This window comes from Zychaea mexicana (assembly GCF_025766255.1).
Source record: "Zychaea mexicana strain RSA 1403 chromosome Unknown BDB00scaffold_67, whole genome shotgun sequence".
Taxonomy (NCBI): domain Eukaryota; kingdom Fungi; phylum Mucoromycota; class Mucoromycetes; order Mucorales; family Lichtheimiaceae; genus Zychaea; species Zychaea mexicana.
This window is the reverse complement of record NW_026516730.1, coordinates 97,070-124,987: the sequence shown is the minus strand read 5'-3', so window position 1 is coordinate 124,987 and position 27,918 is coordinate 97,070. Positions and strand designations below refer to the sequence as shown.

The 27,918-nt window shown below is 44.5% G+C and overlaps 7 protein-coding genes across 7 annotated transcripts; 4 read left to right on the top strand and 3 right to left on the bottom strand.

The window, feature by feature from the left end:
- Positions 1-212: 212 nt before the first annotated feature.
- BDB00DRAFT_875051 (uncharacterized protein) lies at positions 213-8,823 on the top strand (the record flags this gene model as incomplete). Its single annotated transcript, XM_053127291.1, has 2 exons — positions 213-267; positions 365-8,823. 2 exons carry the CDS (start codon positions 213-215, stop codon positions 8,821-8,823), a joined length of 8,514 nt encoding a protein of 2,837 aa, XP_052976984.1.
- Positions 8,824-10,778: 1,955 nt separating this feature from the next.
- On the top strand, positions 10,779-12,730 carry BDB00DRAFT_532962 (uncharacterized protein). The gene is made up of 3 exons (XM_053117757.1): positions 10,779-10,873; positions 10,980-11,333; positions 11,396-12,730. Exons 2-3 carry the CDS (start codon positions 10,993-10,995, stop codon positions 12,531-12,533), a joined length of 1,479 nt encoding a protein of 492 aa, XP_052976983.1. The 5' UTR covers positions 10,779-10,873; positions 10,980-10,992; the 3' UTR covers positions 12,534-12,730.
- A 2,319-nt stretch (positions 12,731-15,049) lies between these two features.
- Positions 15,050-16,501, bottom strand: BDB00DRAFT_836481 (translation initiation factor eIF 4e-like domain-containing protein). The gene is made up of 4 exons (XM_053124485.1): positions 16,151-16,501; positions 15,849-16,026; positions 15,626-15,762; positions 15,050-15,493 (listed from the first exon to the last, which is right to left on the bottom strand). The coding sequence occupies exons 1-4, from the start codon at positions 16,477-16,479 to the stop codon at positions 15,391-15,393; spliced, it is 747 nt and encodes a 248-aa protein (XP_052976982.1). The 5' UTR covers positions 16,480-16,501; the 3' UTR covers positions 15,050-15,390.
- Positions 16,502-16,827: 326 nt separating this feature from the next.
- Positions 16,828-17,990, bottom strand: BDB00DRAFT_884067 (tp53rk protein-like protein; the record flags this gene model as incomplete). The annotated part of the gene is made up of 6 exons (XM_053128295.1): positions 16,828-16,865; positions 16,942-17,014; positions 17,112-17,225; positions 17,314-17,426; positions 17,538-17,826; positions 17,949-17,990. The coding sequence occupies 6 exons, from the start codon at positions 17,988-17,990 to the stop codon at positions 16,828-16,830; spliced, it is 669 nt and encodes a 222-aa protein (XP_052976981.1).
- A 552-nt stretch (positions 17,991-18,542) lies between these two features.
- BDB00DRAFT_768336 (pre-rRNA-processing protein PNO1) lies at positions 18,543-19,339 on the top strand (the record flags this gene model as incomplete). The annotated part of the gene is made up of 3 exons (XM_053119732.1): positions 18,543-18,593; positions 18,704-18,853; positions 18,938-19,339. 3 exons carry the CDS (start codon positions 18,543-18,545, stop codon positions 19,337-19,339), a joined length of 603 nt encoding a protein of 200 aa, XP_052976980.1.
- Positions 19,340-19,583: 244 nt separating this feature from the next.
- Positions 19,584-21,941, bottom strand: BDB00DRAFT_960612 (tubulin gamma chain). The gene is made up of 10 exons (XM_053129715.1): positions 21,753-21,941; positions 21,583-21,695; positions 21,264-21,500; positions 20,978-21,184; positions 20,827-20,913; positions 20,584-20,739; positions 20,354-20,500; positions 20,100-20,261; positions 19,845-20,024; positions 19,584-19,770 (listed from the first exon to the last, which is right to left on the bottom strand). Exons 1-10 carry the CDS (start codon positions 21,799-21,801, stop codon positions 19,738-19,740), a joined length of 1,371 nt encoding a protein of 456 aa, XP_052976979.1. The 5' UTR covers positions 21,802-21,941; the 3' UTR covers positions 19,584-19,737.
- A 3,738-nt stretch (positions 21,942-25,679) lies between these two features.
- Positions 25,680-27,585, top strand: BDB00DRAFT_742896 (glycoside hydrolase superfamily; the record flags this gene model as incomplete). The annotated part of the gene is made up of 5 exons (XM_053118485.1): positions 25,680-25,709; positions 25,785-25,983; positions 26,111-26,328; positions 26,415-26,489; positions 26,572-27,585. Coding segments are annotated over 5 exons (1,536 nt in total), but the record flags the coding sequence as incomplete, so codon positions are not given.
- Between the last annotated feature and the right edge of the window lie 333 nt (positions 27,586-27,918).

Here is a 27,918-nt window from a genome sequence, read left to right as displayed (position 1 = left end):
AGCAACGGCTTCGTTCTATATTCGGCCAGTATCATAGTAGCACTCCTTCTTTTGCACAGCCGGGCAAATACACACTTCCACCTGTACAACAACCGCTGCTAAAACAGAAAACTCTATACCAAAAAAGACTCACAACCTTTTACATTTCCAATACATACATGGCCTCTGTATTATAATACCAGCTCAATCGACAATAATACCATCTTTGCAACATGACCAAAGACGCGCCTTTTTCAATATTAGACTCAAAACAGCGCGATTCTGATGGTAATGCCCCCAAAGGAGAAGCTTCCGGTTTAGGTACATGCACGAACTCTAATTACCAACGATCGTCTGTTTATGTTTCTATATATATTGTATACAGAACAAGCAAGCAGCGTGCAGGCATGGCTGCATTTGCATCTCGACAATTACGTGGAACTCGCCTTGCTAGACAAAGTTCCTGAACTAAAAGACGGCGATTCCTGGATCGGTGACGGTACACCTTTGCTGTGTCTTGCTCATCGCTTTTGCCCGACGGCCATACCCGATCTACTCTTTACTTTACGAGACGAGTCGAACAACACGAGCACACCGACAGACAAGATATCCCTCGCTGCACGCATATTCGAAAGCGAACTACACGTCTCGATACCAACCAATGCAGAACAATTAATACACAATAAAGACTCAGCAATTGCCTACATGTCGTCGCTCAAACAAACCATTGACGAACAGCTACCGTCTACAGAGCAAACGCTTCGGATGACACAGCTCAGCATGGTCTCTGAGCGGCAATATATCCAGGTCACCCGGCGTACCCGCGAAAGTACGGTTGAAGACGACGAGTTTGAACGGCGTGCAACTCATGTGCTCAACAAAATTAGCCAACTGCGGAACCAGCTCAATGACATGACTTTGGTAACGACCATGAGCACGACGTCGTCCTCCTCGGCAGTGGCCGGTTCTCGACCTTCTGGTGCTGCAAACACTACCGCAATAACAGCAATCGCTAACGACGATATTGGAAGGGATAAAAAACTTGGATCGTCGATCAATCTGATGGATGATGCGGATAGCAGCAACAGTAACAATGTCGATCTGACCGCCACTGTTCAGCAATTTGAATCTGCCTTACAGGCATTTAAAGAGGGCGAGCTGGCTGAGATTCATGCGTACATCCGCGATATGTCGGAAGATGCACGCACAAGCGTGTACGCACGCATACAAGCTATTGACGCAGCACATGCAGCACTAGAGGCACAGTTGCAAGATGATTTCAGGGCTATCCGCATGGGTGTGCGATTCGCGCAGCTGACAACACCTATTCGCAACGAGCTCGAGTTTATTCAGGCCAAGATGTTGAAGACAACAACAACAGAAGAAGGCATTCGTGAGCTGGAAGATCGCACACGTCGCGCAGGATCCATGATCAATGACATGGAGGCAAAGTATAGCTCCATGTTAATAGGCGCAATCGCAGGTGTCGGCCGTGATGAAAATGGCGGCGATGAGGGTCATCAAGAACTAGATCCTGGTCAGCAACGGTCTTACCGCGTTCATTTTGATGCACTGAAGCAAAAGCACAGGCTAGTCAGCTCCTGGGTGGATGAAGTGCGGGTCTGGTTTATCGAAGCTGAACGGATACGACGATGGATCGAAGAGCGAATCAAGGCAATTGATTCCGAGCCAGTCAAAGACGCGCTGCAATCGGAAGATTTGACCGAGTACACGTTGGCCATGGTGGATGCGCTCAATGCGAAACACGAAAAGATGGAAAAGGAAGTTGAAAAGCTGAATAAGGAAGATATGACACGCTTGCGTGCTCATGTCAAGACGCTGACCGGCTCAGACAAGCAGGGCGACAAAGATCTCAGTCCTGCGGACACGACGACAATCGAAATCACATTTTCAACACTCATGTCTCTGGATAAGCTCATGCATCTTTTGCGTCGTCGCTCCTACGATCTGCAGATGTTGACATTACGACTTTTTTGGGAACTAGAGCACAAGAAAGCCAGCGCCTGGGTCACCGCCACGGATAGTGAAGTCGATGAATTGCTGCAGAGGGCACGATGGCAGCAAGACGAAGAAAAAGCAAGCGATCGTGCCGAAGCCGAAGCGATGAAAAACATGACGGTTCACATGCTACTCGATATTGAACAACGCGCTTCCGAGTTCGATCAAGGACAGTTCACAACGACGGTCAACATGTACCAGGAAATGGATGATTCGTCCAAGGTGGAGCTCCCGCCGCATCTGGAATCTCGGCAAGTGGATGTGGAAGAGGCGTTCGAGGCGGTCACCAAACGGCTCAACTATGTGCGTCAAGTTGTTGAGCAACGGCTGACGGTGGTCGATCTCGTTTATCGTGCCGACGAATTAATGATGTCTGGTGAACAATTGCGCGAGGAGATCACTATAGCCGAGCAACAAGCGACTGATGCAGACTCCGACCGGGACTTCACGGAACAGATCCGAACATTTCAGGAACAGGCGGTGCAGCTGGTGACCACAGTAGCCGCACGGATCCGCTATCCAGAAATTCCATATCCGCCCTCTGACATGATCGAGAACGATAAAGTGAATGATACGGTGCGCGCGGCTATCAGTGCCCGAAAATCATCGCTTATTTTGCTTGGCGAAGCGCTGGATCACAAATTACAATCATATCGCCGCGTCTTGCAGCTACAAAAATCCGCCAGTCAACTCAGTGACGACATCCATCAGTTGGAAGAAACGGTCGAGAAGCAAATCAAGATTCTGGAGGATGCAAAAGTGGACGTGTTTGTTGCCAAGTGCCCTGTGGGAGATGACGAGTTTAAACTACTTGACAAAGAGCGCGAGGAACAGCTTTCCAAGGCAGGCAATTTGAAAAACTCGGACTGGAAGATCCTCAAAGATTATTTGGACTCGCTAAAGCATGATGTCGATTTGGCGGGCGCTGTTGCTATCCAAACTGGAGTCCTCTATGGTAGCATGGAAAGACTGTACAGGCGAATCGAAGAACTGGAAGGCATGCTTGCTGCCCATATTAAGGGATTGGAAGCTCTCAAAAAGCGTATGACCTGGGAGGAAGAACACGAAAAGGTGACACGCATCATCACGTCGACAATCCAAACTGTCTGGGAGATTATTTGGCAAATGCAGTGGAAGCCCAATGTCGACGATCTTTTGGCCGAAGATGTATTGAAACAAAAGATGAATACGCTGAAACTCAAGGTCGATGATTCCCAAACGTCACAGCACGTCGAGTCAGCGCAAAAATCGTATGAAGCAATGATCAATGATCTGTCAAGTCTCTTGGACGACTCGCAACAAAGCGAAAATTTACCCAGCCTATTTAAACAACGGCAAGATGCTCTACAGCAGAGTGTACAAGACCTACAAGACTCTGTCGAATTTGCGCATTGTGTCCACGAGCAGCACGCTGCACTTATTCAATTCATGAACAAGGCAGTGTCGATCCACGCAACAGGTCAGGGCATCGCTGATACCCTTGAAAATGCAATTAAGAACGTCATGGAGGGCGAGCCACAACAGTTTGACGACCCAATCCAGCAGTTCGATCAGTCGCTAAAAGATTGGTGGACACAGTATGGAGCATGTATTCCGTATCCTACCAGCTCAGCAAACGCTCGCGCCAGTCATCCATCCTCGTCAACGGACGACCACACAGTCAACAATGACATCAAAACCGTAGTCGAGACCCAGCGATCAGCACTCGAGGAACTTGGACAAAAGTTGCATGATCTGGCAGACAAATTTGATACGGCATCCAAGCTGAAACAGCAGATCGCCGAGCTTTATACCACCGCCAAACAGCAACAAGAACAAGCTGAAGGGATTCTGTCATCCATCGCTGGTCATCGTCAAGATCTTTCAACCGATATCATGGATATAGATGCATTGCCCGACATGAATGGGTTGAAGGCTGCCAATCAAGGATTCAGGGAACAAGTCGAAAAATCAGCGGCAGCATTGAACGGGTTGCGCGACCGTTGCACTAAAATTGACCAGACGATATACAGCTCTAAATGCCATCCCGAGGTGTCAATAACAATGGCTTCTGGTGCTGTAGAGTCTCTTGCTTCCCTTATCGACACACTTGATAAGGTTGCAGGTCGTCATTCGGAAGAACTGGATGTTACCTCGGAGCGGATCGATTGGGAGAAGCAAAGCCAAAATGCCATTAAGAGGGCGGAAGTTTTACAAGATGAGCTGCGGCAGCTTGTTGATCGCAAAAACACAATTACGCCTGGTAATGTGGATCAACAAGAAGAACTGGCAGATTTGAAGGCACAAGCAGAGTCGATCCAACAAAGTGTATCCCAGCTTTCGAACGAGACGTTGCTACCATCACAAGAGTCTTACGATCGTGTGATATCCACGTATGCATCTATCTCAGTCGATGTTCCCCAGGCAGTCATCGTGAGGCAATCTGCTTTTAAGGGGTTACTATCCCGATTATCGGACATGTCAGAACAAACCAAGGGCGAGTTGGATTACTTGATCGAGCGATCGTCCTGGGAACGGGCTGCTAACGCTGTCACTGATTCATGCACCCAGCAAGAACAGCAAATCGAAGACTTTATACAACACCGTGCACGTTGGTCGATGGATGGAAGCAGCCCTACAGCTTCAACGGGAACAGATGCATGGAAGGATCTGAGTCAACTTGAACAACAAGTCGTTAATGCAGCACAGCAGATGGCTGCCCTTATTGAGCAGTGCCAAACTTTGATAAATCAGCACATGGAAGCACCCGACACGCTAGTCCGACGAAAAAAAGCATTGAAAACCACAGTGCAACGGCTACAGGATCATTTGGCTTTTGCAAAGCAAGTCTTGGATCAGCGCGATACTTTTACTGCATATCTCGAGCAAGCACAAGTGCTTGAATCATCTTGTGATGCCATCAAGGACGGTATCGAACAAGGCGTAGCGGGTCAAGATCAAGTAGACGCATACACCCAACGCGTTAACACATTTTGTCTCGATGATAGTAGTTTGCCGTACCCTATACGCAGCTACAAGAATCATGATTCTCGTTGCCGATCGCTCGATGAAAACTCCAATATCGTTATTGCTGAAGCGTTTGATGCTCACCATGCGCGTCTCAAAGAGCTTCCTCTTGTACTTGCATCTGCACTTAGATCAAAGCAGCTACAAACCGAACGTCAAGCAGCAGGTGATGCTTACATGACCGAGGCTCAAACAGTGGAGGACTGGATTAATGCAAAACTCGAATCGCTCGACAAGGTACTCGACCTTGATGATACCGGTGTCAGCAACAGCCTGCAGCAACGACAAAAGGCAGACAAACGTCGATCGGCGATTGCAACTGTGGATGCCACCTTTGCTGCCATGCAGACATACAACACTGCATACAACTCCTTAAAGCTACAGGCACGCAAGCTCGATGACAACGATCATGTCCATGAACGTCAAACCCAGATTGATCAACTTTGGCAAAAGCTCTCCAGCAGCACTGGTGTCGATACCAAGGAAATGCTAAAGGAAAAATTGCGTCAGGCAGAGTTCAAGCAATCCGTCGACGAGTTTGAAGACCAGCGCAAGAAACTGCAAGACCGACTTGACGCTGTTGATCTCTCGGTGCTCAGTGATGATCAAATGGCAGAGTGGCGAGAACAGGCGCAGGAATTAAAAAGCCAATATCTTGAAAAGCTGGGCACTTTCCATCGGGATGGAGACGAAAAGGCACAGTTTGAACAAGTTGCGTCGGATCATCAGAATCTGACGGCGTCTTTGCAGGATTTGGATAAGCGGCTACACAAGCATCGTCTCGCGACCGACTATGATAAGCGAACCGACGCTTTGACCGAATTTATGCATCAATTGACGAGTGAGTTAGAAGCAATGCGCGACAAGTACGGTTACACTGACGGTATCAACACTGAAGAAGACGGAGCCAAGGCTGAGATCTTTACAAAGGCCTATGATGACGCACACCAACGCTTGCAAGAACAGTTAGAAAAAGTCGAAGTACAACGCTCTTTCTTCAGATCACTGCAAATCCAAGATGCAGTAACGGATGATATTCGTGCACGTCAGTCCATATTTGAAAACGATTACCATCTTTTAGAAACTGCTATGGAAGATGCCAAGTCTTCAATGGAGCATTTCTTCCAGTGGCGCGACTTGCATGTGAAATTACAAACGATTCAAGGCAGCGTGGCTAACATAGACGACGATCATATCGAACAAGCTAACGATGCTCTTGCAGCTCTCGAATCTGAACTGGCAATGGCCCAAACAATGGCAGATAAGCTTGTAGCAAGTAGCGACGGCCAACAGCAGCAGCAACAGCAACAAATCAACAAATCAAAGTTTATGCAGAAACATGACGCGGTGGCCGCGATAGTAATATCAGCAAAGAAAGCATTGGATATCAAGGCACAAGAGGCTCGAGAACGTGAATCACTTGAATCATGTCGTGCAGCAACCGATGCTATTAAAGAACGTTGCGGTCGAGAGATTGCAGCAATAAAGGCGCGTATCCGATCAGCCGGCAACCGCTGTGCAGACTTGTTTGAAGACATTAGCTCGATCGAAAAACACTATCGCAGAGCAAGCATTGGCTCGGCATCAAGTCAAATCGGTGTTTATGACGATCTTACCGCGAAGCTGAATAGTGTGGAAGCAAAAGCTGGTAGCGATGGAGAAAAATTGCTTGTTGCAGAAACACGAGACTCGTTGCGCAGCTTGAGCAATGCAATCACCTCAGAGCAACGGTGGAACGATATGGTGCGACGAGCATTGGGACACGCAAAGACGGCCGAAAATATCACGTCGTGGGTCAACAATTGCAAGAATGCTATCGACAACATTTCAGAGAACATGGATATATCGTCCGACAAGGACATGGATGCCGAAATGCGTGATATCCAGCACCGAATCAATGACTTTACTACCATCATTGAGTCGTTCAAGGGCATGACACAAGGCATTATGCAAGTCAACAGCTCTAGTGGTGATGGTAACGACAACGAGTTGTCGGCTGCCGTCGAGGCGTTGAAGAACCATGTTATCCAACCCTGTACCGAACGGATCGACTCAGAATGGAACGCACTTCAAGAGCAATTATCGAACCTGGAAGTATCGATGGCAAAAGCATCCAAGGGAGTTGCTGTTGTTCGCCAGATGAAGACTGTACTGAAGCTGTGCAGTGACACACGTGGTCGACTGGATCTTCTTGAACGCGATCCGTCTCGAGTGACGCTCTCTTCGGCGCATAAGCAACAGCACAGACCGCTGTCGGGTATTCTCCGCGAGCAGGATGTTTTGGCTATTGAGCAAGCGCTAAATACAATTGAGAGCGAAGGACAAGACCATGCACAGCGTGAGCTGCAAAAGCTGGACGCCATGATTGCGGATTTCGGCGATGCAGACGGTGCATTTGTGCAACAACGAAGCGAGATGGAAGCAGCGCTGGATAACATGACGACAGCTATGAGCAACAAGCGACACGATTTGGCCAAGGCGCTTGAAGTCGGCAAGTGCTTGATGATCACCGACGACATTGACGTGCTTGTCGATGCACTGGGAGATGCAGTTGAGAAAGCGAAAACAGCGACTGCTGCTAACAAGGCCAGTACAACCAACAAGGCGGATATGCAAGGCAAATATATTGAGCTCGACGCACGATACAAGTACTATGAGCGCAAAATCACACAGAGTCTGGAAGCTGCACGACTTGCTACCGACGATATTTCGGACCAAAAAGACCGCGATATGATTGTTAAACACATTGGCGAACTGAAAAAGCGCTGGGATGGCGTGGATCAGCAAGCAAAGACACAACGAGCCGAACTGAGCAAAGCGTTAGCGGCTGGCCACGTAAACCGAGGACGTAAATCGTCTCTGCCAACACGCAAGGCAACCAATGTCCTGCGCGAACGGGAACGATCGCCATCGCGATTGCCTGCACCGCCAGGTGGCTCCCATGGCAACACGAGCTCGCCGTTGTTATCTGCCACCAGTCGTCTTTTACCATCCACATCCACATCGCTACCGCGTCCAACTGCACGACCTACTGCCACTCACACCACCAGCACGAGCCGCTTGACACCGCCCTCTGTACGACGGCCACCACCGTCGCGATCCATCAGCAACACGAAAAAACCGCCAGCACCGCCACCGAACAAATACGTGGCCGATCCAAAGAACGATCTCGACATGGAAATTGGCCGGATTGTCAACGAAACGCCGTACCGAGTCAAGGTCAAGATGGTACCTGGCGAAGTGGGACGGTACTGGTTTGGTGATGCGAATCCCAAGCTGGCATACTGCCGCGTTCTGAAAAGCAAAATGGTGATGGTCCGCGTTGGCGGTGGCTGGATGGAGCTCTCACAATTCCTTCGTGGCCATGCATTATTGGAAGGTGACTTTATACCCAAAACAGCAGAGCCTGACCAACCTGTGTTACCTGTGCAAGAAGGCTTCATTGAAACCCGGAGACGGCAGCCGCATATTCGATCACGTTCACGGTCTCCGTCGTCGTCTTCGTCTTCGGCCAAACCCACCACCACTGCTGCTACTACAACTACTTCTATCGTCAGTAACAACAACAACAGCAGCAACAACAATAATAATTACAATAGCAGTACTAGTAGCAATAGTAGTAGTAGTAAAAATCTGCTGCCGTTACCACCAAGTAAAAGCATCAGCAGCTCGCGGTCCACGCCACAAAAGACCCAGACTGGGTACATTGACGGCGACCGGTATATAGCGGTGGATCGGTATGGAAACCAGCTGGAAGTGAAGATGACAAAGATGACCGAAAGCACGAGCGGTAGCGCGCGTATGAAATCTAGACAATAAGTGTAATAAAACATTGTTGTTTCTTTGGGCATGCTGGCTATCTGATGCTGTTACTGCTATTTATCACAAGTACACATGTAGTTGCTGCAAGGTTAAAACAGGGTTGCATTCCAGCAAGAGCTGAGTGGCAATTTCAAGTAACGCACACTGTACCTTCTTGTGTGTCAAACGCTAAGAATGTACAAGGTGTACATATGGGCTAGGTTTTCGTGTTACGTTCCCCAAAACTTTGTACTCGCGTCAGTTTGTATCTGCTTTTTCTGCTTTTGCCTTCCCCCCAAATAAAGGAGCATCCGGTATTGCATTGACAATTGCAGTGTACTACATGATTGGGTAGGGCTACATTTTATGTCTCTCTCTCTCTCTCTCTCTCTATAAATATATATATATCTCACGATGCAAGTTGAGTAAAAGACAAGACAAGAGGAGACAGGCCTGGATGTGATTCGGCAGAGGAGAGGGACAGCATCCGATCCGTGTGTATGGACCCTTTTGTTTTGGGCTAATCGGCGGCACGTGAAACAGGCATACTTGTGTACTATGAAATGCCAAGGTGGTTACAAGGCTTCCCATAAATCAGTTGCCAACAGTAAGTTTTAGCTTTCTATGAGAGATCACTAGGTAACGAGCCGATTGCTTGGTTACCTACGCTTACTGTACCACTTCTCTCTTCTTCGCCTCTTGCTGCTTCATCAAGAACAATTACAACACCAAACAGCGAGGACAGGTCATACAGGGCCGTCCTAACAAGGCTATTTGTACTGTCAACAGGAGCAAAGAAACGCGGTGTACCGTGGGACTGGAGAAGGGTTGCGAGTTTGGATGGGGGTGATCTGCAAAAAGCCAAATTATTTTCAATGTTTCACTAAAACGCACAGCCGTTGCTACGTGCGCAGGTGAATGAGTGGGTTAGGGTTTCGTTTGACTGCCAACAACGATATAACTGCTGCACCTTCCACCACGATCATTTTTATATTAGCCAGATCATACAAAGACGGAGAAGAAGAAGAAGAAGAAGAAGAAGAGAGGTAAAAAAACGGCAAGTGCAAGAGACATGATACGATACGGTCTGGAAGAGGGATAAAAAGAGACGATATTCATACTGCGCCCTGCTGTTGTTGTTGTTGTTTTATCTTGCTTTCCTTCTCTTTATCTTTCTTCTTTCTTTTTCCTCCTTCTTCTTTTCTTTCACTCTCCCGCATGAGCATTCAAAGCAAGGTGTGGTCACCATCGGCTCATTCAACAGGTCCGTCGCCCATTCACCCGCCTCGGAATCACCCCAGTCCCAGTTCCTCCACTACTTCTTCTAAGGGACACCCGCAACAGCAGCCGCCACCGTCACCAGTGACAGCAACAGGCACAATGACACAACACTCGTACTTGTAAGTTGGGATGACGCGTATTCTTATGTTTTCTGCATCCTTTACTGCAGAGAGAGCACATCACACAGTGTCGTGTTTCTCCGGGAAATCTAAGCCAAAGAGGGCGAAAGGGTGGGGGGTGGGGGGTGGACTACTTTTTTGGGGGGGAAACAGAAGAGAGAGGAGAGAGGGTGTGTAGCGGCAGTCCCGCCCACGAACACAAATCTCACGCACCCGCACGTACACAACAAAACACGCACGCACGCACATACATACACCTTCACTCTACTCACACACACACACACTCTCTCTCTGTGTGTGTGTGTGTGTGTGTACGCACCCGAGTTCCGCCCTCTTTGCTTCAGAGTTTTGGGTTTCCACCTCTCTTTCTCTCTCTCTCTTTCTTTCTCTTGTCCGTAACTTTTCTTATCACTGCACACTATTGGCGTACTCACCACCACAACACTTTGGTCCTTTCGCTGTGAATAGTGCCTCGTCTTCTTCTTCTTCATCCTCCTCGTCGTCAGCATCTTCATCACATCAGACGGCATATATGCCACCGCACACAAGCAGTAGCAGCAGTAGCAGCAATATTAACGGTTTTAGTGCAAGTGTCAAACCAGAACTCCCAGGCTACAGCGCAAGCAGTAACAGCAACAGTAACAGCGCCAGGTCGCACACCGGGTAATGTAACCGTCCCTCTTTCCATCTTTTTTTTTTTTGCTCTCTCCCTTGTGTTGCCGTTTCAAAAAGAAGTGCAAAATTCTGACGCCCAACAAATATAAACTTAAATAGCAGCTTCACTGCAATGTCCCAGCCAACCACCCCACGCCCGACTTCCGAAACTGCTCCAGCTCCAGCTCCCCCTCCTCCCTCCACCGCCTCCTATCACACCCCTCCTGACGATAATGACCCTGCCACCTCGCCGAAGCAGCAGCCACCTTCGTATACTCACCACCACCATCATCCATACCATCTTGATCAGCACCACCACCACCACCAGCAGGACTCCAGCGTTTATCCGCCAGCTGACCCCAACGCGCTCGTGCGCCGACGGCGTAAAGACTCTGTTTACTTTCAAGATGACAGCCCCGCCTTCTCTGCCACCAGATACAACCGTAACGTCTATGCACTAGACAGGAGCACGGTGTAAGTCACTCAATACGTGTGTATCAGCACCCATTCTCTTCAAAAGCTAATCCACATTATAGCCTCGACGTTCATATCCATGCGCGTGTCGACCGAGGCTTCTTTATGGCCGACAACGACTGGACCTGCTACCGACGCAACTACTTTCAACTGAGCGGAGCATTCAACTTGCAAGGCATTGGCGTCATTTACGATGGCCAAGATCTGCCGTGTCTGGTGCAGCTCGACGGCGCACTGCATCCAGTTTCGAGTTTCATGTTGGGTGTCACAGCCAGGATCGCCAACAGCGAAAAAGTCATCCCGCTGATCCAACACACACCCAAACGCGACAAGGGACCTCAGAACACGCCTGACCAGAAACCTATTCGACCCGGAGGCAATCTCGCCATGAGCACCGTCGGCGCCACCCAGTCTGTCGTCACCTTTGAGCGTATCCAGTTCAAATCGGCCACTGCCAACAATGGCAAGCGACGCGCTGCGCAGCAATACTATCTCATTGTCGTCGACCTGTACGCTCAACTCAGCTCTGGTGAAACCGTCGCTGTTGGCACCGTCGAGTCGTCGCCGCTTGTTGTCAGAGGACGCAGCCCAGGCCATTATGCAGAGGCCGATGCAAGCCATCAACAGCAGCAGCAACAGGATCAGCAAACAATGAATTACACGCGCTTCGTTGGATACCCGCATCAGCAGCAACAACAACAACAACAACAACAACAGCAAGCTGGAAGTAGCAGCAATAATAATGCAGCACCTGGTGGTACCGAACACGGTAGCAACAGTAACCACCACAACAACGGTTATGACTATTCACCTGCTGCTGCTGCTGCTGCTGGTGGCAGCTATCCACCACCGCCTCCCAACTTGATGCCGCCGCCACCTCCACCTGGTATGGTCGCGCCACCCCCTGCAGGCTACCAACACCACCATCCTCATTCCTCGATGCATGAACGCATAACATCGGCCAGCTCTTCCTCTTCAGAAATGTACGAGTATGAGCATAGCCATACCAGGTATCCGGGTCCACCCATGGAACACTGGTCGCGTATGCGCATGTCGTCAGACGCAAGCAGCACAAGTAACAGCGTAGACCATCCGCAGCAACCCCCTTTACCTCCTCCAGCACAACACAGCTATGATCAGAATTATTCCCAGTACTACGACGAACGAACAGGTGTGCCCATGAGCCATCATCCTAGGTAACTGTGATGTCTCTTTCCTGTAAAAAAAAACTATGTCTTTAGATTGTAGGGTAGATTTACTCAGTATACATCTCCAGTCTACCGCCACCGCTGCCCTCTTCTTCATCAGGATACCATCACCCGCCTTACGCCAGTATGCAGACACAGCCATGGCGACCTGTACCTGTACAAGACACCGCCAGTCGATACAGCTCTACCTATAATAGCAACAACGACAACAACAACGATCAGCATACCTTACCTTCATCTCCATCAGAACAAGAACAGCAAAGCCATCCACAACAACAGCAATCTACTACAACCGAGGAAAACGACACAAAGCAAGTATTTCAGAAACCAACAACCACAACTACTGTAAAAAACGAGGAACATCCGACCACAAGCAGCGACGAGAATGGAGAACGTAACAACGATGAAAATGGCTCACCTAACGATAACAAGCGCCGTCGCGAGGATCCATCATCAATATTACCACGAGCCGTTAAATCGCGTCGAACTACTCGTACAACAACAAACCTCAAGCAATAACCAATGGTTTTTCAAACATCCACACAACTCGCATCCTTAAACACCCAAAGCAAAACAAAACAAAAGTTATTCCTCATTCTCTAACTTTTCTTCCATGTTTACTGAAAATGTACAATGAATAATATGCGTTGAAAAAAAAAGGCGTGTATCAAAAAGCTCAAAAATGTGATACTGTAATATTAAAAAAAATGGGAATTCTCAATGTTTCACTCCAGCATGTTCATATAGAGCTCGCAATGTGGGTGGCGCTGGAATATATATCAATGCCACAGTTGTTGAGCTGTCGTACATCGTGGTATAAACTTGGGAAGAACAAAATGTTGAGGCAACTTATATTACCTCTTTTTTCCTCTTTCCCTTCACATACCTCGTGAATCACATAATCACATTGCTTAAGAAACCAGTATTAGTACATATGCTTAGATGACTATACATAAAAGCAAGTTGGCGGATTCAAATATGCTAGAGATATCAAAGACGTCTAAATGGTACAAGTTGACCTTAACGAGGATCTAAAGAACGTGTCTATAAATTGAATGTCTATGATTTGTATGAACGCCCGTATTACTGATGTTCATGATGCCTTAGAAAGGATGAAATATGTTAGAGCTTTGGCATGTTTACAGAACACTACTATTAGTATCAAATGTTTTCGCCGTATATACCATCATTTTTGAAAGAACATAGCGATTATACATAAGTTATGATGCCAGCAATCTATTCTTTCACGGTTCTTGAATATTGTCCTTTACAAAATAAGATTTTTGTAACGCACGGCAGCCCAGATTCTGTGGATTGTGTGTCTGTGGCATATATGTATATAAGCTATTGTGATGACAAGGTGTTGTGGTTGAGAGACCAGTACGTTTTATACTTGCTGTTAAGTCCAAGCAAGTAGGGAAGTAGATGCTCATGGCTTCAATCTATTTTTACGTTACACGAGCACCCACTATCTTTTCAGAAAGACATATAACCATTACCACCACCAGCAACGATAGCAAAAATTAAGTAGTGACCGGGTTGCCGACCTTTGGTGCACAGGAGCATTCTTTCCGCTTTTCTGCCGTCCTTGTTTCGAAACATAATGATGGTTACAGCGCTGCTGGATGGTAAAAATGACAAGGTTAGTCTTGTCAGAAAGGAGATACAGTCAATCGCCACATTTGCAACCTGCAGAGCCGCAAATTTTACAGACCTTTTTATACATTTGTGAAATATTGCCATAACCTGTGTAATAATGTGCACGTAAATCAAGAAACATATCCATTGCTGCTCACGGTTAAACTCATATCTTTGCTGTGCAAACTAGCCTTCTTAAGACGAGGTCCAAACCTATGACGAAAGCCATGTCAAAGGAGTATGGTTAACGCGCATGATCAATGGGACCGCACGGACAAATGAAGAATAGCACAAGATTGGCAGAAGACATATATAGTGTCGTAAATGTGCGAACTAGCAGTAAGTAAAAGTACAAAATACAAGTCAGTCCACGCGATGATGAAGCTCATACCTATTTGTTACAGTCCTGTACACTCGTACATATTAAATGTTGACAGTCTCATACCAAAGTATGCGTTTGGCGCTACGGAGATCGATGAGATAGCATCGCCAGTGACGACTGAGCAAAGTAGTAGCCTACAAGCTATCCGTAAAAAATGCATTTAGTCTCTCATGATCGCTCACCACTCCAGCTTAATTTTTATCATCAGGATGCGCAAAACTGACAGCAACAAACAAGCGGGCAGTAATTGATGGCTTAGATCGTGTCACTCGAGATTTGTTTCCGTTCGATCCGTCATATGAGCAGTTTTACGGGGATCAATAACAGAGAAGTCTCCTTGACTTTATCGATCTATGCCGTTGTAAAGCTCTGTGATGGGCCCGCCAGTTTTGGATTGGAGATCAACTTTGTTGTGCATGTGTGGGCTACTACCGGTAAAGCTTTTCGGTGTTTCATCCAGAACAATAAATCATCTTCCAACGGGGTCACGTAGACTGATATTCACTTGATCATTACGTCTGAACAATATCAACAGAGATCTTCCAGTAACAGTCAAAAAGGAAAACAAGTGAGTTTGTAGATGGCGATAATATAGCAGTATACATTTAGTTGATAAAATAGATGATAGACGATGCACAAAAAAAAAAACCTCACAACAACAATGCACGGACAGAAATTAAGCAGAGAGAGAAAACATTTATCTTTTTTTTTTCAATATACTGCAAATTGCAAAGGATAAGAAGCAAACTGTACTTTTTCGATTTTGCGATTAAACTGTTTTTGAACTTTAGGAAGAAAGAGATGTACATTTGAAGATGTAAAGAAAAATTTATACGGTGAATTTTTGAGAAGATTTGGCAGCAGATTCACCGTGAGGAGTGAACTCGATGGTCATGTTGGGGGGGACGGTAAGGAATTCCTTGATCTGAGCGCTAGATGGTGCAAGACAGATATGTCAATAACAAAGATAACCCCTTCAAAGCTGTCATCCCATCCAAATCACATTGTCTCCCTGCTCTTCTCTCTCGTATATTTCGCATTGATCCCTCCCCCTTTCTCCTTACCCAAGCTTTTCCGTTATTTCGTTTCTCTCAGAGCTTCGGATCCAAAGAGCAACACGGAAGAACACCTTCCGCACAGAAATGACGGCACCGCAGACTTCGTTTTCGTGTGCAAATTGCTCACCGATCATGGCCAAAAGCTAATAGACCATTGTTACTGGTTAAGCATTTAATCACTAAACATCCTCCCCCCCCCCTTCCGTCTTCTTTACTTCTTGTCACATACCAGAGACAGCCAATAATCATTGATTCCTTCACCAGTTCTGTTTCGGGGGAATTGAATGCTGAATTTGCCACCGTTGGCGTTGGCTGGATCTTCCCATTCAGGTCGAACGCCTTTTTTGAAAAAGTGGTAGTTTGAGTTCGACTCGAGATGATTGACCTTTGCAATGTTGTTGTAAACGCTAAAACAAGACACAGAAATTAGTTACAGATCCAAAAAGCCAATATTTTTTATGCCCCAGACCTATTTTGGGCAGGAGAGAAAAGAATGAAATATATACATGTGTATATGTTTGAAATTATTACCCCCAAAAGTCTTCCACGGTCTCGACAGTGACGATTTCCTTCAAATTCTGGGACCAGGACTGTGTATTGGCTTTTTTGCCTGGATTATCGAACCACAGGGTCCAGGCATTGTGAAGCGGATGCTTGACATTATAGTTTATAGGATCGTGAAATACAGTTGTAACGGGTTCTTCTTTTTTGTCATTTGATTCGGCGGCAGTGGTGGTTGTTGCAGTGGTTGAATCAGCAGCAGCAGTAGAGGTAGCGTCCGTGGTGGATGGTGTCGCTACTGGCTTGCTTTCAGTCTCGGCTGTCACTGTTGCTGTATGTCGGGTTTCAACGTCGGCCATAATCGCTCCGTCTTCAACAAAAACATGGTCTGAAGGCTCTCACTCAAGATTTATTTTTCCAAGAATTTAGCGAGTCACGCGCTTCTTTTTGTCTAAGCGCGCGCGTCTTTCTTTTTTTCCCTTTTTTGCGCTCCACACATCCCCAAATTATTATAGCAATGATACCGTAAATAACTATGCCAAACCCGTTCTTGCAGCTTGTTATTCCTGTTGCCTTTCCCACCACCTTCGTTGATTTGATAACAATAACATCGACGTATTGCTTATTGAAACAAAGCCACCGTAGTAATAACAAGAAGACCAGTGCGTCTTTCTTCTTTATTAACGATATAGTTGTGATGGGCAAGATCAGCCGACCATGCTTCGCTTGCGTCCACGTAACCTAACTGCAGTTTATGGTTAAGCATGCCATTTTCCGGATATACGCTAAAACGCAATTCTCAACAATAAGATATATATTACCTTCATCCAGCTTTGCCAAAATAGCTCTGGATTGTTTGTATCCCTTGGCATAATGTTCTAGAATACGTGCGAACTGTAGACATTTTTGAGCTTGGAAAACTTTGCTCCCTGCATATGTACATATGTACACATTCATTTTCTTTGTTCCCTTAACCCTCCCCTCTCCTTACCAGATCCTCGGTGTTGGGGTGTGTGCTTGAGAATGCGCGTTCGAGTACGTACAAATCCACAGCCTTGTCTTCTGGCAAGACAGAGACATAACTTAATCCAAAATCAATGACCACCTATAAAGAATAGTATTTTTAGCCTTTTCCTTCACTTTCTTTCTCACCACTTATCACTTTTACCCCCTCTAGTGATATAAATGTTTACCAAGGATCCATTATCGTCACGTATCATTAAATTGGATGTGGTCAAATCGCCATGCACAACGTCTTGCGCATGCATTTTTGCCAAGGATGTGCCGATTTTTTCTGCCAGTGCCGCTAAACACCCCCAACCACAAAAGGCCCATCAGATACTGATACAATGATAATCAAATTCGTCTTCCATTTTCATTCCCTATTCAGCTATTTTAATTATACTTGTTCTAGTACCTTGGTCGATATCTGCATAGTTGATTGCTTGGCTACGCAGTAACCGGTGCTTAACAGTAACGCCTACAATACGTTCCATGTAAATGGTCGAGGCGGGTATATCCACAAGATACACGGTTGGTGTGTCCATGCCGCTCTTTCTGCATTTCTGCAGACATCGTGCTTCTTGAATGACGCGTCTGGCGGTTAACTGGCGATCGAGATCGGGGTGACGGTATGTTTTTGGGAAACGTTCTTTGGCAATGCATCCTTGTGGTGTCGTTAGAAACGTAGGCAAATGGAAGACTCGCTATCGTATGTACATGCGGGCGCGGATGTTGTAAAAAATACATATTATTACATGTAAAATAATCGTTAGTGTTCACACTGAGTTGTAGCAGGATTAGCCTTTTTGTTTAGGTTGAGACGCACAGCTTCGGCTCCTTGCTTTATTAGTTGTCCTTGTACGCGCATATCCAGAAAATGTGGCGGAAAAGAAATTGCTGTAATAATCGCTGGATGAAGGATGATTTTTCCTAGTTCGTTGTTCCGTCACTCCGCAAAAAAAGGACGATGGTTGTAGTCGTGAATGCATACCTATCCGGCTGTAGAGCACTAGGTTATTGGATCATAATACTATTGGCAAATCTACTTGCTGCCGGTAGACAACTGCTACCCAAGTAGATCGCCGCAATAATCAACCATGATAGCAAACGAACTTTTTATACGAGGCTTGGTTGTCAAAGGCAAACGAGCCGTTCCTGCATTAAAAATCTGTGACGTTCTTTTTTCCATTCCAACTGCAAAAAAAAAAGACGAATTTTTTTTTTCTCCAACCTTTTTTTTCCTATACATACATACATACACATTATGGCCACTATCGACGCTTTCAAGGCACCGTCCTTGGTATCGAAAAAGACTCAAAAGCAAATCAAGAAAGATAACGATGACGACGTAATTGTTGACGCCACCGCTTTACCTACCAGAATTGCTGCTTCGGCTGAAGATTCTGAAATGCAAGACGTTATGGATTCTTCAAAGCCTAACTTTGCACCTGCTGGTGCTTCTGAAACAAAGGTATAATTATATTCCTTGGCAATTTACAAATTGTGTTCAGACGTGGACTTGATTACGGAATTCTATCAATGATTGAAAACTAATAGCAAATTGATGTCAATTTACTTTAGACTGTTGTGAAAGGTCACCGCAAAATACCCGTTCCGCAGCATAGACTTTCACCATTAAAGCGACACTGGTTGGAAATTTACTCTCCTTTGGTGGAACACATGAAGCTTCAAGTTCGAATGAACGTCAAAGCGCGAGCAGTTGAATTACGGGTAAAGAAAACCTCTTTTTTGTGCTATATATATGGACAGCGGTAGATAGTAGTAGCATACCCCTTACTTATTCTTCTATATTAGACATCGCCTTCCACAGACGACACAAGCGCTTTACAAAAGGGTGCAGATTTTGTGCGTGCATTTGCATTAGGATTTGAAGTACAGGACGCCATGGCATTGTTGCGTTTGGATGATATCTTTTTGGAATCATTCGAGATCAAGGATGTCAAGACTTTGCACGGTGATCATTTGGCTCGTGCTATTGGACGTATCGCAGGTCGTGACGGCAAGACAAAGTTTACGATTGAAAACGCAAGCAAGACTCGAATCGTTCTTGCTGATACGAAAATTCATATCCTCGGCTCGTTCCAAAACACCAAGATTGCTCGAGATGCTGTCTGTAATTTGATTCTTGGTAGTCCGCCAGGCAAGGTCTACGCTTCATTGCGTACAGTCGCTGCACGTATGAAGGAACGTTTCTAATTGAATGGAACTTGCAAAAACACTCAAAATAGCATCTCTCTCTCTATCCCTTACAAATCATTGAATTCGAAAAAGTTTGTATAATCCCCATTTATCATGTTTTCCCTGTAGTTTTACTCTCTCTCTCTCTCTTTTGGCATATCATTCGTAGTCATCCAATCCTCCTATTTTCTTCTTGTTTCTTCTTTCCTTTGCACATATGTTTAATTATCGTTTTTTATAAATTGAAAAACTATTTTACCTGAAATTGGCTTGAGTTATGTACAACGGATGGCAATGTCATAATATATATATATGCATGCTTAGAAACATACAACTAATTTCTTTTATTGTTGTATGACATTAAAAAAGTATATTTACATCACGCTTGGAAGATAAAGAGGTTTATATGTATACTCTCATTCCTCCATCTTATCCTTATCTTTAAGACCCTATATCATTCAAAAAAAAAGAAAGACTAAGTAACTTTGCAAGGAAAGAGCAAAAAATAGAATGGTCAACTTACATAGTTCATGTAATCCGGCGTCTCACAAGCTTCATACTCCTCAATCAAATCCTGTACCACATGTCGTGAATCATCAAATTCGTCAAGACCTTCTGCAAACATTTCATGCTTTCTGTATTGCTCCAAGAATGCATTTCGTTTTCGGAAACGATCATATTGGTCACACGTGCGTTTGAAGAGCTAGAGAGTAATAAGTCAATGTATATTAGCAAATCTACACGTCCTTTAACAAGACAAAAGAACAGTTGAACTTACAGATGCTATGCTGGTATGGTTTGCAAGCATAAGGCCGCTGACACGATGTGGTGTCTGGACATAGGGAGATTTCTTTGACAATGCAACTTGGATACTGGCTGGACCCCAAGGAATGAATTGTGCTAATCGTCGTTCTCGAATACGTAATAATGATTTATGAACCTGTTTTTTACACCACCGTCCACAAGAAGATATCAATCAAAGTAAATATCAGAAAATTGGGTATGCAAATTGTATATAAAGATATAACTTACATCTGTAGGATCTACCTCGCCTTGAATGATATCCAACACAGATATATAACAGCTTCGTTTCGATGGTACAGTGGACACCATTCGGTTCTTGGGTTGTAATAAGCGCCGCATGACATCCAGCACGGTAGTCTTTCGAATGATCTTGGCCTAACCATTAGAACAAGTAAAAGAGCTGTAAGAACCCCAACTAGGATACCATGTTTCATACGTGCAGGCAGTATATGTTTTACCTTTTCAACTTGTTCGCTGGAAAACGGTGTGTATGCAGTTGTCAGGAAATGACATCGAGGTGTTGGTATGAGAGATGATACGATGCCGACGAGATCATTGTTCATATATCCAGGGTAACGCAGTGTTGTTGTACTCGCTGACATGACTGTTGATACCTACTCATTAAAAAGGCCAAGATAGTAAGAATCAATTTCTTCTTTGCAATCCAATCTATTTCGCTCTCATTCACATTATCAACGTACCAGCTGGTTTGTTTGCTCGAAATTAGGTGTTGCAGTGTGTAGTCGATCTGTGGCTATGCGTGCCAATGCAGCGTTATCCAGCACAACCTATTGTCATTTCTTTCTAAGTCATTGTTTCATTTGTACAATAGCAATGTTTGATTACACTTACCACGCTGTCCGCATTCGTCGTCAGTCGTTTTAATGTCAACATGCTATTATACGGCTGGACGACAATATCAGATACTTCTTCCGAATTTGGGAACACCGAGTATGTTTGTATGAGCTTCTTTGGATAGCGATCATTCAGTCGTTCGAGCAAGAAGGATCCCAAACCACTGCCTGTTCCACCTGCGATTGAATGTAACAGCATGAATCCCTTAAAAGAAGAAAATAAGCTTTCCTTCTCTCTCTTTTTATCTCTCGATTCCCCTCATTCCTGGTGGAGAGAAACTCACTTCTAAAGAATCACTTCCGTCTGCTTCTCGGTCCACCATATCAATGATATCCTCGTACACCTTTTCGCCCTGTGAGTAACCATACGCCCAAATATTGCCTGCTCCACCACCGTCGTTTGACACAAGTACGTTTTCGGGATTGTATAAATTAGCGTATGGCGATTCTCGAATAGTGTTAATGACGCGAGGTTCAAGATCCAACAGAATAGCGCGTGGAATGTAGTGTTCGTCATCGGCCTATTTGTTTTACAATAATCCCCAACTTTTAGTGTCAATCCAACTTTAATTTAGAACTGCATCCAATAATGTCTGTTAATACCTGATAAAAGAACACGTCCTTTCTATCTCCACCTTCAGTTGCGAAATCCTCCAAGGTACCATCGCTGCTAATACCATGCTCGGTACAGATCTGTTTCCAAAATTCACTACCGACTACAGGAACAAAAGGAATTAGCAAGTAAAGACTACTTGACTTGGTCAAGATCTTACTTTGATTTCCACATTGGCCAGCTTGTAAGGTAATGATCTCGCGAGGCATTTTTCGCGAGTAAAAAGAAAGAGAGAGTAAGGAAATAGGGGGGACGTGTCAGGCAGGAACCAGAAAAGTACCCGCTAATGGGCGATTATGGGCGCGTTTTCTGCTGCTGCAAGTCACGTCCTCATGCATCTTAGGGCGTGTGTAACTCTCTCTCTAACTCTCTCTCTTTGAATATCCGTGAGCTGGTAACTAATTTGATAGTTTATTATGAAGGTAGTAGCAACTATGGAATATACTAGATACTGACACTCTCATCAACATAAACAGAAGTTTGCGGAGGTTGGACGTTTCTGGTGATCAGAGGATATACTATACAGCGCCATACATGCATGAACATGTTGTTATATTGGCAGTCGGTTTTGTAACACACTCTAACTCTCCTCCTCGTCCTAATCCTACAGGTGCAAGCAATGACTCTATGGATGATATGTATGCACCACGTTTACAATATTCAAGCTATTGCTTGTACATGCGGAATGCAACAATACATCACAGTACCGTACATAAACCAGATTGCCGTTTGATGCAATACTTGGTCTTAAACATAGCCATTCACGTGCACCGTTACTTCTAGTTGTTGCTTATAACTTTTTGCCGATCACATACTCAATCTTACGACTGCTGTTGCACCTTATCTCTGTTATTATGCGTGTATTGTATAGATGCAGTCATGATTGTAATGATCCATTGTAATAGAAGCGAGGGGTAAAAATATGATAATCTAAATTTTATACTCTGATACGTACAGCACACGATTTGCTTTTTTTGGATGAGATTGTGATAAATATGTTTTTTGTAACTTGAGATAGATATAAGATGTGGCGAATAATTGAGGGGGATGTGATTTTAGAGTGTTAGATAACGAGGTATGAAGTAAAAATAAACTTGTCTATATGTAGCATGATTTTGTGGTGGTATGTGTTGTGATGTGGTTAAATGACGGCGAGAGTAATGATGGTAAAAGGGAAAAGTTGACGGGATGAAGAGGAAGACAGGACATATGAGAGAGTGTGTTGTTGTGAAGAAAGGGGTAAAACAAGATATACATATTCGGGCTAACCATAACATAGCGTTACTTTAAATTTTAAAAGAAGAGAATGGCGGTCCTAGCATCAAGAGGTTCAAGAATAAGGAAAAGGAGTGATGCCAGGATAAAGAAAGAGAGGCATACAAGCAGCTCAAATAATGAGGAGAAACCAAGTTCATATTTGCTGTTTTGACCGTCGAGAAATTGAGGCATATATAAAAGAGATATAATTAAATCCAACTGTCGCGAGAAAGGATAATGTGAGTGGTTGAAAGAAAGAAAGAGAGGTGAAAGCTTACGCGCGCTAAGTGGATATGCTTCTTCTGGCTTCGTTTTCTTGTCTCATAATGCTTAGCAGAAGAAAAGAGGGAACGGCATGCGAGAGTAAGAGTGTTCGGTAGATGTGTAGTATAAGGGCCTAATAGCAGTAGTAGACCGCTTTTCGTATTCAAGTATAATGATGGATGATGGATAAACGCATGGTGAATGTTGAATAGTAGACGAGAGAAAAAGATAGAGAAAAATGAGGGAGAACGTTATAGCATTTGGAACAGGTAGTATATATGTTTTATTTAAATATGTAGAGATAAAGAATAGCAGAAAAAACGAAATTTCGCCACTATTTATCTGTTTCTATCCGTTCCTCTGAAAACGAAATGATGTGCTTAAGGTACCTCAATCATTCCTGAAGGTAAAAAAAAAAACGACAGCATGCATCAATTCTCCGAGTGATATGTTCGCTTGTATTCTATTATCTAGATGTCTTTTAAGGCCAAACTTTCCTGCATCTTGACGCGTGCAGGGCGGGTTGCAGGTTGTGAGGACAGTATATGGAAACACCGCTTTTGCACTGTAATTGCTACACGTACAGTACTTGAAAACTCTTGTGAAGAGAAAACAAAGAAGCTTCCTTTCATTCATTCATTTATGTAAGTTTGAAAAAAAAATGTTTTGACTTTTGCTAAAGGATCCATTATGATTTCCCCTAGCATATATCGTCTTTGTTCATATGCGCCCCACTTCTTCTTCCTCCCATACATTGCTCTAGGTAGTCTATACATAAAATAGCATGACACCCCTTGCTTTTCCTTTCAATCTATGTATTCAGTGTAGATGATAAAATCTTTACTAACATGTACTCTATAAAAGCACATATTGAATGACACGTGCAGATCGCCGGTTTGTTTCTTTCGTGGTTGTTATTGCATAGTTATACACATCATTACGCGCTATGACATATACTATCGTCTATGTCGTCACGCGGTGATAGGTTGCTAACTGATTCCCACGACCCTTTTCTTTTCTGTATTGTCTGTTGTGGGAAAATTTGTACTGCCTTACTTGGCAATAAATCGGTCGATGGCATTATTACTAAACGAAGGAGAGGACTTTGTGCCAACAAATTCAACATGTTAATTATTATTCGAACCATATATGAAAACAAGATTAAACATGAATTTTTTTAGATACTTACTAAACAGATGCTATCTAAATCACCCTTATTATTATTGGAGATTGATACATACGCATGTGTGAAAATCTCGCTAGTCGATGAAATAGATGTCACAGCAGCAGCAGTAGCAGTAGCAAACAATGCTTTGGAAGATAACAGTCTGTGCTCTAAGATAAGGGTAATCATTCGCGTAATATGCTGTTTTTGGTCACTTGTTAAAAAATGCGCCCTTCTCCTTCCTCTTCTTCCATATTCACATCGATGCGATTATAGTCTTTTTTTTTCCAAGTCGCTCGAGCCAATTGCGAGTCGGGTAGCCATACAATAGTTCCTCTTTTTCCATCTGTGTTTTTCTCCATATGATTACCAAAAACATGACTGAACATTCCTTTTCCCATTTGAAATCATCATCCGACAGTTCAGCTGTTGGGGAGAGGGAACCCTGTCTTCGACCCTTATCTTGTTGTTCAGGGTCGACGACCCAAGTTAGAAACACGCGCCTTTTCACATGAAGCCACGGACATGACGAACCAAATGATACAAACAAAAAGGACCTGTGTAATTTGGGAGTATATTACTTGTAAATCGCTCATTACATTTGTACTATACCCTTAAAAAGTGGCGATTACCAAGAATCGGGGGGGGAAGAAAAGAGAGGGGGCAGGGGCGACTTGATTGAACTCGCGTCATTTATTTGTGCCTCCTGCTAAAAAATAGAAACCCGTCATTCGCTTGTTATTAGTAATATCTCTTATCACATAGATGCTGTCATCATCATAAGGAAGATCGGCAGCTGATATACAAAAGTGAGATCTCTTACCAACAACAACAACAACAACAACAATGGGAAATGCAAGTAAATGAAAAATTGCCTGATATATGGCTTTTGTTATCTCGTTCCGACACACACTAAAAAAAAAAGAGAGATAGTGCTTCTCCCTTCTCATGTTGCGATGTGTAATTACTGTTTGTTATTATGATATCACATTGTTTCCAGGGCAATGGCAATGTATTGACATAGAGCGCATAAACAAGTATACTCTTTCACTTTTTCACAGCAGTAAAATAAAAGAAAGACAGGAAGAATGTCGACACATGTGATGGTTGTGTGTTCTTATTAAATGTCGTCATGACCATCCATCTACCCATTCAATTGCTTATTATCCAGGATGTTCACTATCTCAAGTTGTTCGTTCACGGTTTGTATATAAAAAGAGAAAGAAGTAGACGTGAATTAACTCGAAAAACAACAACAGCTTTTTCTTTCAACATTTATCTCACCCAAACAGCCCCTTCACCTCTCACACCTAAATACTATACCTAACAATGGTTCTCTTTTCTACTCTTGCGATTGTTCTGGTTGTGTACTATACACGCGTGGCTCTGGCCTTTGGACAAGGACCTTCGATCGTTCAATATTGGGGACAGGTAAACTTTTCTCTGCTTCCTGAGGCTTATCTATCTTGCCATGTACATTCGACTTACTAGATACCATTATTTCAGAATTCTGCTGGTGCTACGGGCAGTGGAAGCCAAAAAAGTCTAGGCGAATATTGCGACGATGGCTTCACTGACACTTTTGTTATGGCTTTTGTCAATCAGTTTAACGTCGGTAGCCTGCCAAACATGAATCTTGCCGACGCTTGCAAGGATACATTTTTCCCGGGTACCCAGCTATTGCATTGTCCACAAGTTGCTCGAGGTATGTGCGCATTCTATTGGCTCATCGCTACTAGTTGATGATTCTCCCTTTTTATTGTACATGCCTTTTCTTACATTAATCCGCTCCCTACTAATGCTACTACTGCTGCTGCTGCTGTATTTAAAAGATATCAAGGCGTGCCAATCCAAAGGCAAAAAGATCCTAATGTCACTCGGCGGTGCCAGTGGCTCCTATGGCTTCCAAAGCGACGACCAAGCAGTTACATTTGCCCATACACTTTGGAACTTGTTTGGTGGCGGTAAAAGCGATACACGACCTTTTGATGATGCTGTCCTAGATGGATTTGATCTAGATATCGAAGGTGGCGGGTCCGCCGGCTACGTGGTTAGTAGTATTCCTTTGTTTGGTATTTAGATATACAACACTTGCAACATTGGAAATTGATTATATTCCTGTTGTTGTATCTTTAGACACTCGTAAAAACATTGCGCACTCTTTATGCGTCGGATTCTTCCAAGCAATATTATGTTACAGCGGCACCTCAGGTAATTGTCGATTTGTTCGTGATTTAACATTTGCCACCAAAAAAAACCGCAAGATTGAAAATGAATCGAAACATCATCATAGTGTCCTTTCCCGGATGCCATCTTGGGCTCAGTCATCGACGGTGCCGAATTTGATGCCGTGTACGTCCAATTCTACAACAATTACTGCTCCCCAAGCGGCAACTTTAACTTTGAAGCATGGCAGAACTGGGCTACGCAAACCTCTCCCAACAAGAATGTCAAGGTGCTATTGGGTATTCCTGGATCGCCTACTGCTGCTGGAAGCGGATACCAAACGATCGACCAGCTGGTCCCTATCCTGCAAAAGATTTCACAGTACTCAAGTTTCGGTGGCGTGTCTGTCTGGGATGCATCCCAATCATACAGTAACACCCAAGCGTCGCCCAACTTTGCTGCAGCTCTTGCCAAACATGTGCAAGCAGCAGCAGCATCAGCAGTGACAGCAGCTTCCGTATCCAAAGAAGATGACATAGCCGATCTGGATTGTCCCGTTGTCTCGGCTTCATCCTCGGCCAACAACGAAACATGTACCGGCCATGCTACTACATGTATTGATGATCAATTTGCAATCTGCAACGGCGGTGAATGGGTTACTTTTTCGTGTCCCTTGGGTACAGGATGCCTTCATAACTCAGACGCATCTTCAGACTCTGGCTATTGTGGCTATGTAACCGACATCATGCAGCAAGAAAAAGACAACAACAACAAGAAGAATACCACCAGCTCCTGCGGTCTCAAGCAGCAGGTCAAGCCCACATCGCTCCAGAAACCCAAAGTGGCAGCCAATCTCTATGTCGCCAGTGCCGAACAGCAAAAGAACGAGTTTTCTCTTGGCATCAATGCCCGTCGCATGGATACACGGCCCTTTGGTAGCTCGGTGACCGTTCAAATGACAGTTCAGCCCAACACGACAATTACTTCGGTGCAAGGCGGTTCTGTAGTCAGTCAAGACGGACGACAAGTGACGCTCAAGGTTAGAAACCAACAAAAGAAGAGCATGACACTCCAGCTGCAGGTCAGCGGAAAGACAGAAGCGGATGTCTTGGTCGCCCCTGATGCACGGACGCTTCAGTTCAATTAAATAATGTGTAAATCTTAGCAATCAGTTTTTCTCTTATTTCAAATATAAACAACCATCCACTGATAATTTTAAAACAGTTGCCCTATTGAATTATTATTTAACGAGGAAAGAAGTGCGGATTGCAGTGGACGCGCTGTCCGCATTCTAGTTTGTATTAATAATGAGTAATTGTGTAGGAGAATAACATGGAAAGGAAAACAACGGAATTTCAAAAGATAAGACAGTATACATGACGTGTTGAGGATGGGGGAGAGGGATTCAAAGGGCTATATATGATACAAGACGGTTTATCCAAAATGTACATGGGAAAGGAACAAAAGAGGAAAA

What these genes read in the sequence shown, in the direction of transcription:
- BDB00DRAFT_532962 (XM_053117757.1), top strand. Translation starts at nt 10,993, where the DNA reads ATGTCCCAGCCAACCACCCCACGCCCGACTTCCGAAACTGCTCCAGCT. An exon ending in GCACTAGACAGGAGCACGGT is followed by an intron (nt 11,334 to 11,395) that starts GTAAGTCACTCA and finishes TCCACATTATAG; the next exon opens with CCTCGACGTTCATATCCATG.
- BDB00DRAFT_836481 (XM_053124485.1), bottom strand. Translation starts at nt 16,479, where the DNA reads ATGGCCGACGTTGAAACCCGACATACAGCAACAGTGACAGCCGAGACT. An exon ending in ACCGTGGAAGACTTTTGGGG is followed by an intron (nt 16,027 to 16,150) that starts GTAATAATTTCA and finishes GTCTTGTTTTAG; the next exon opens with CGTTTACAACAACATTGCAA. An exon ending in ATGATTATTGGCTGTCTCTG is followed by an intron (nt 15,763 to 15,848) that starts GTATGTGACAAG and finishes ATGGTCTATTAG; the next exon opens with CTTTTGGCCATGATCGGTGA.
- BDB00DRAFT_960612 (XM_053129715.1), bottom strand. Translation starts at nt 21,801, where the DNA reads ATGCCTCGCGAGATCATTACCTTACAAGCTGGCCAATGTGGAAATCAA. An exon ending in ACGGAAGTGATTCTTTAGAA is followed by an intron (nt 21,185 to 21,263) that starts GTGAGTTTCTCT and finishes TCTTCTTTTAAG; the next exon opens with GGATTCATGCTGTTACATTC. An exon ending in CGCCGGATTACATGAACTAT is followed by an intron (nt 19,771 to 19,844) that starts GTAAGTTGACCA and finishes TGAATGATATAG; the next exon opens with GGTCTTAAAGATAAGGATAA.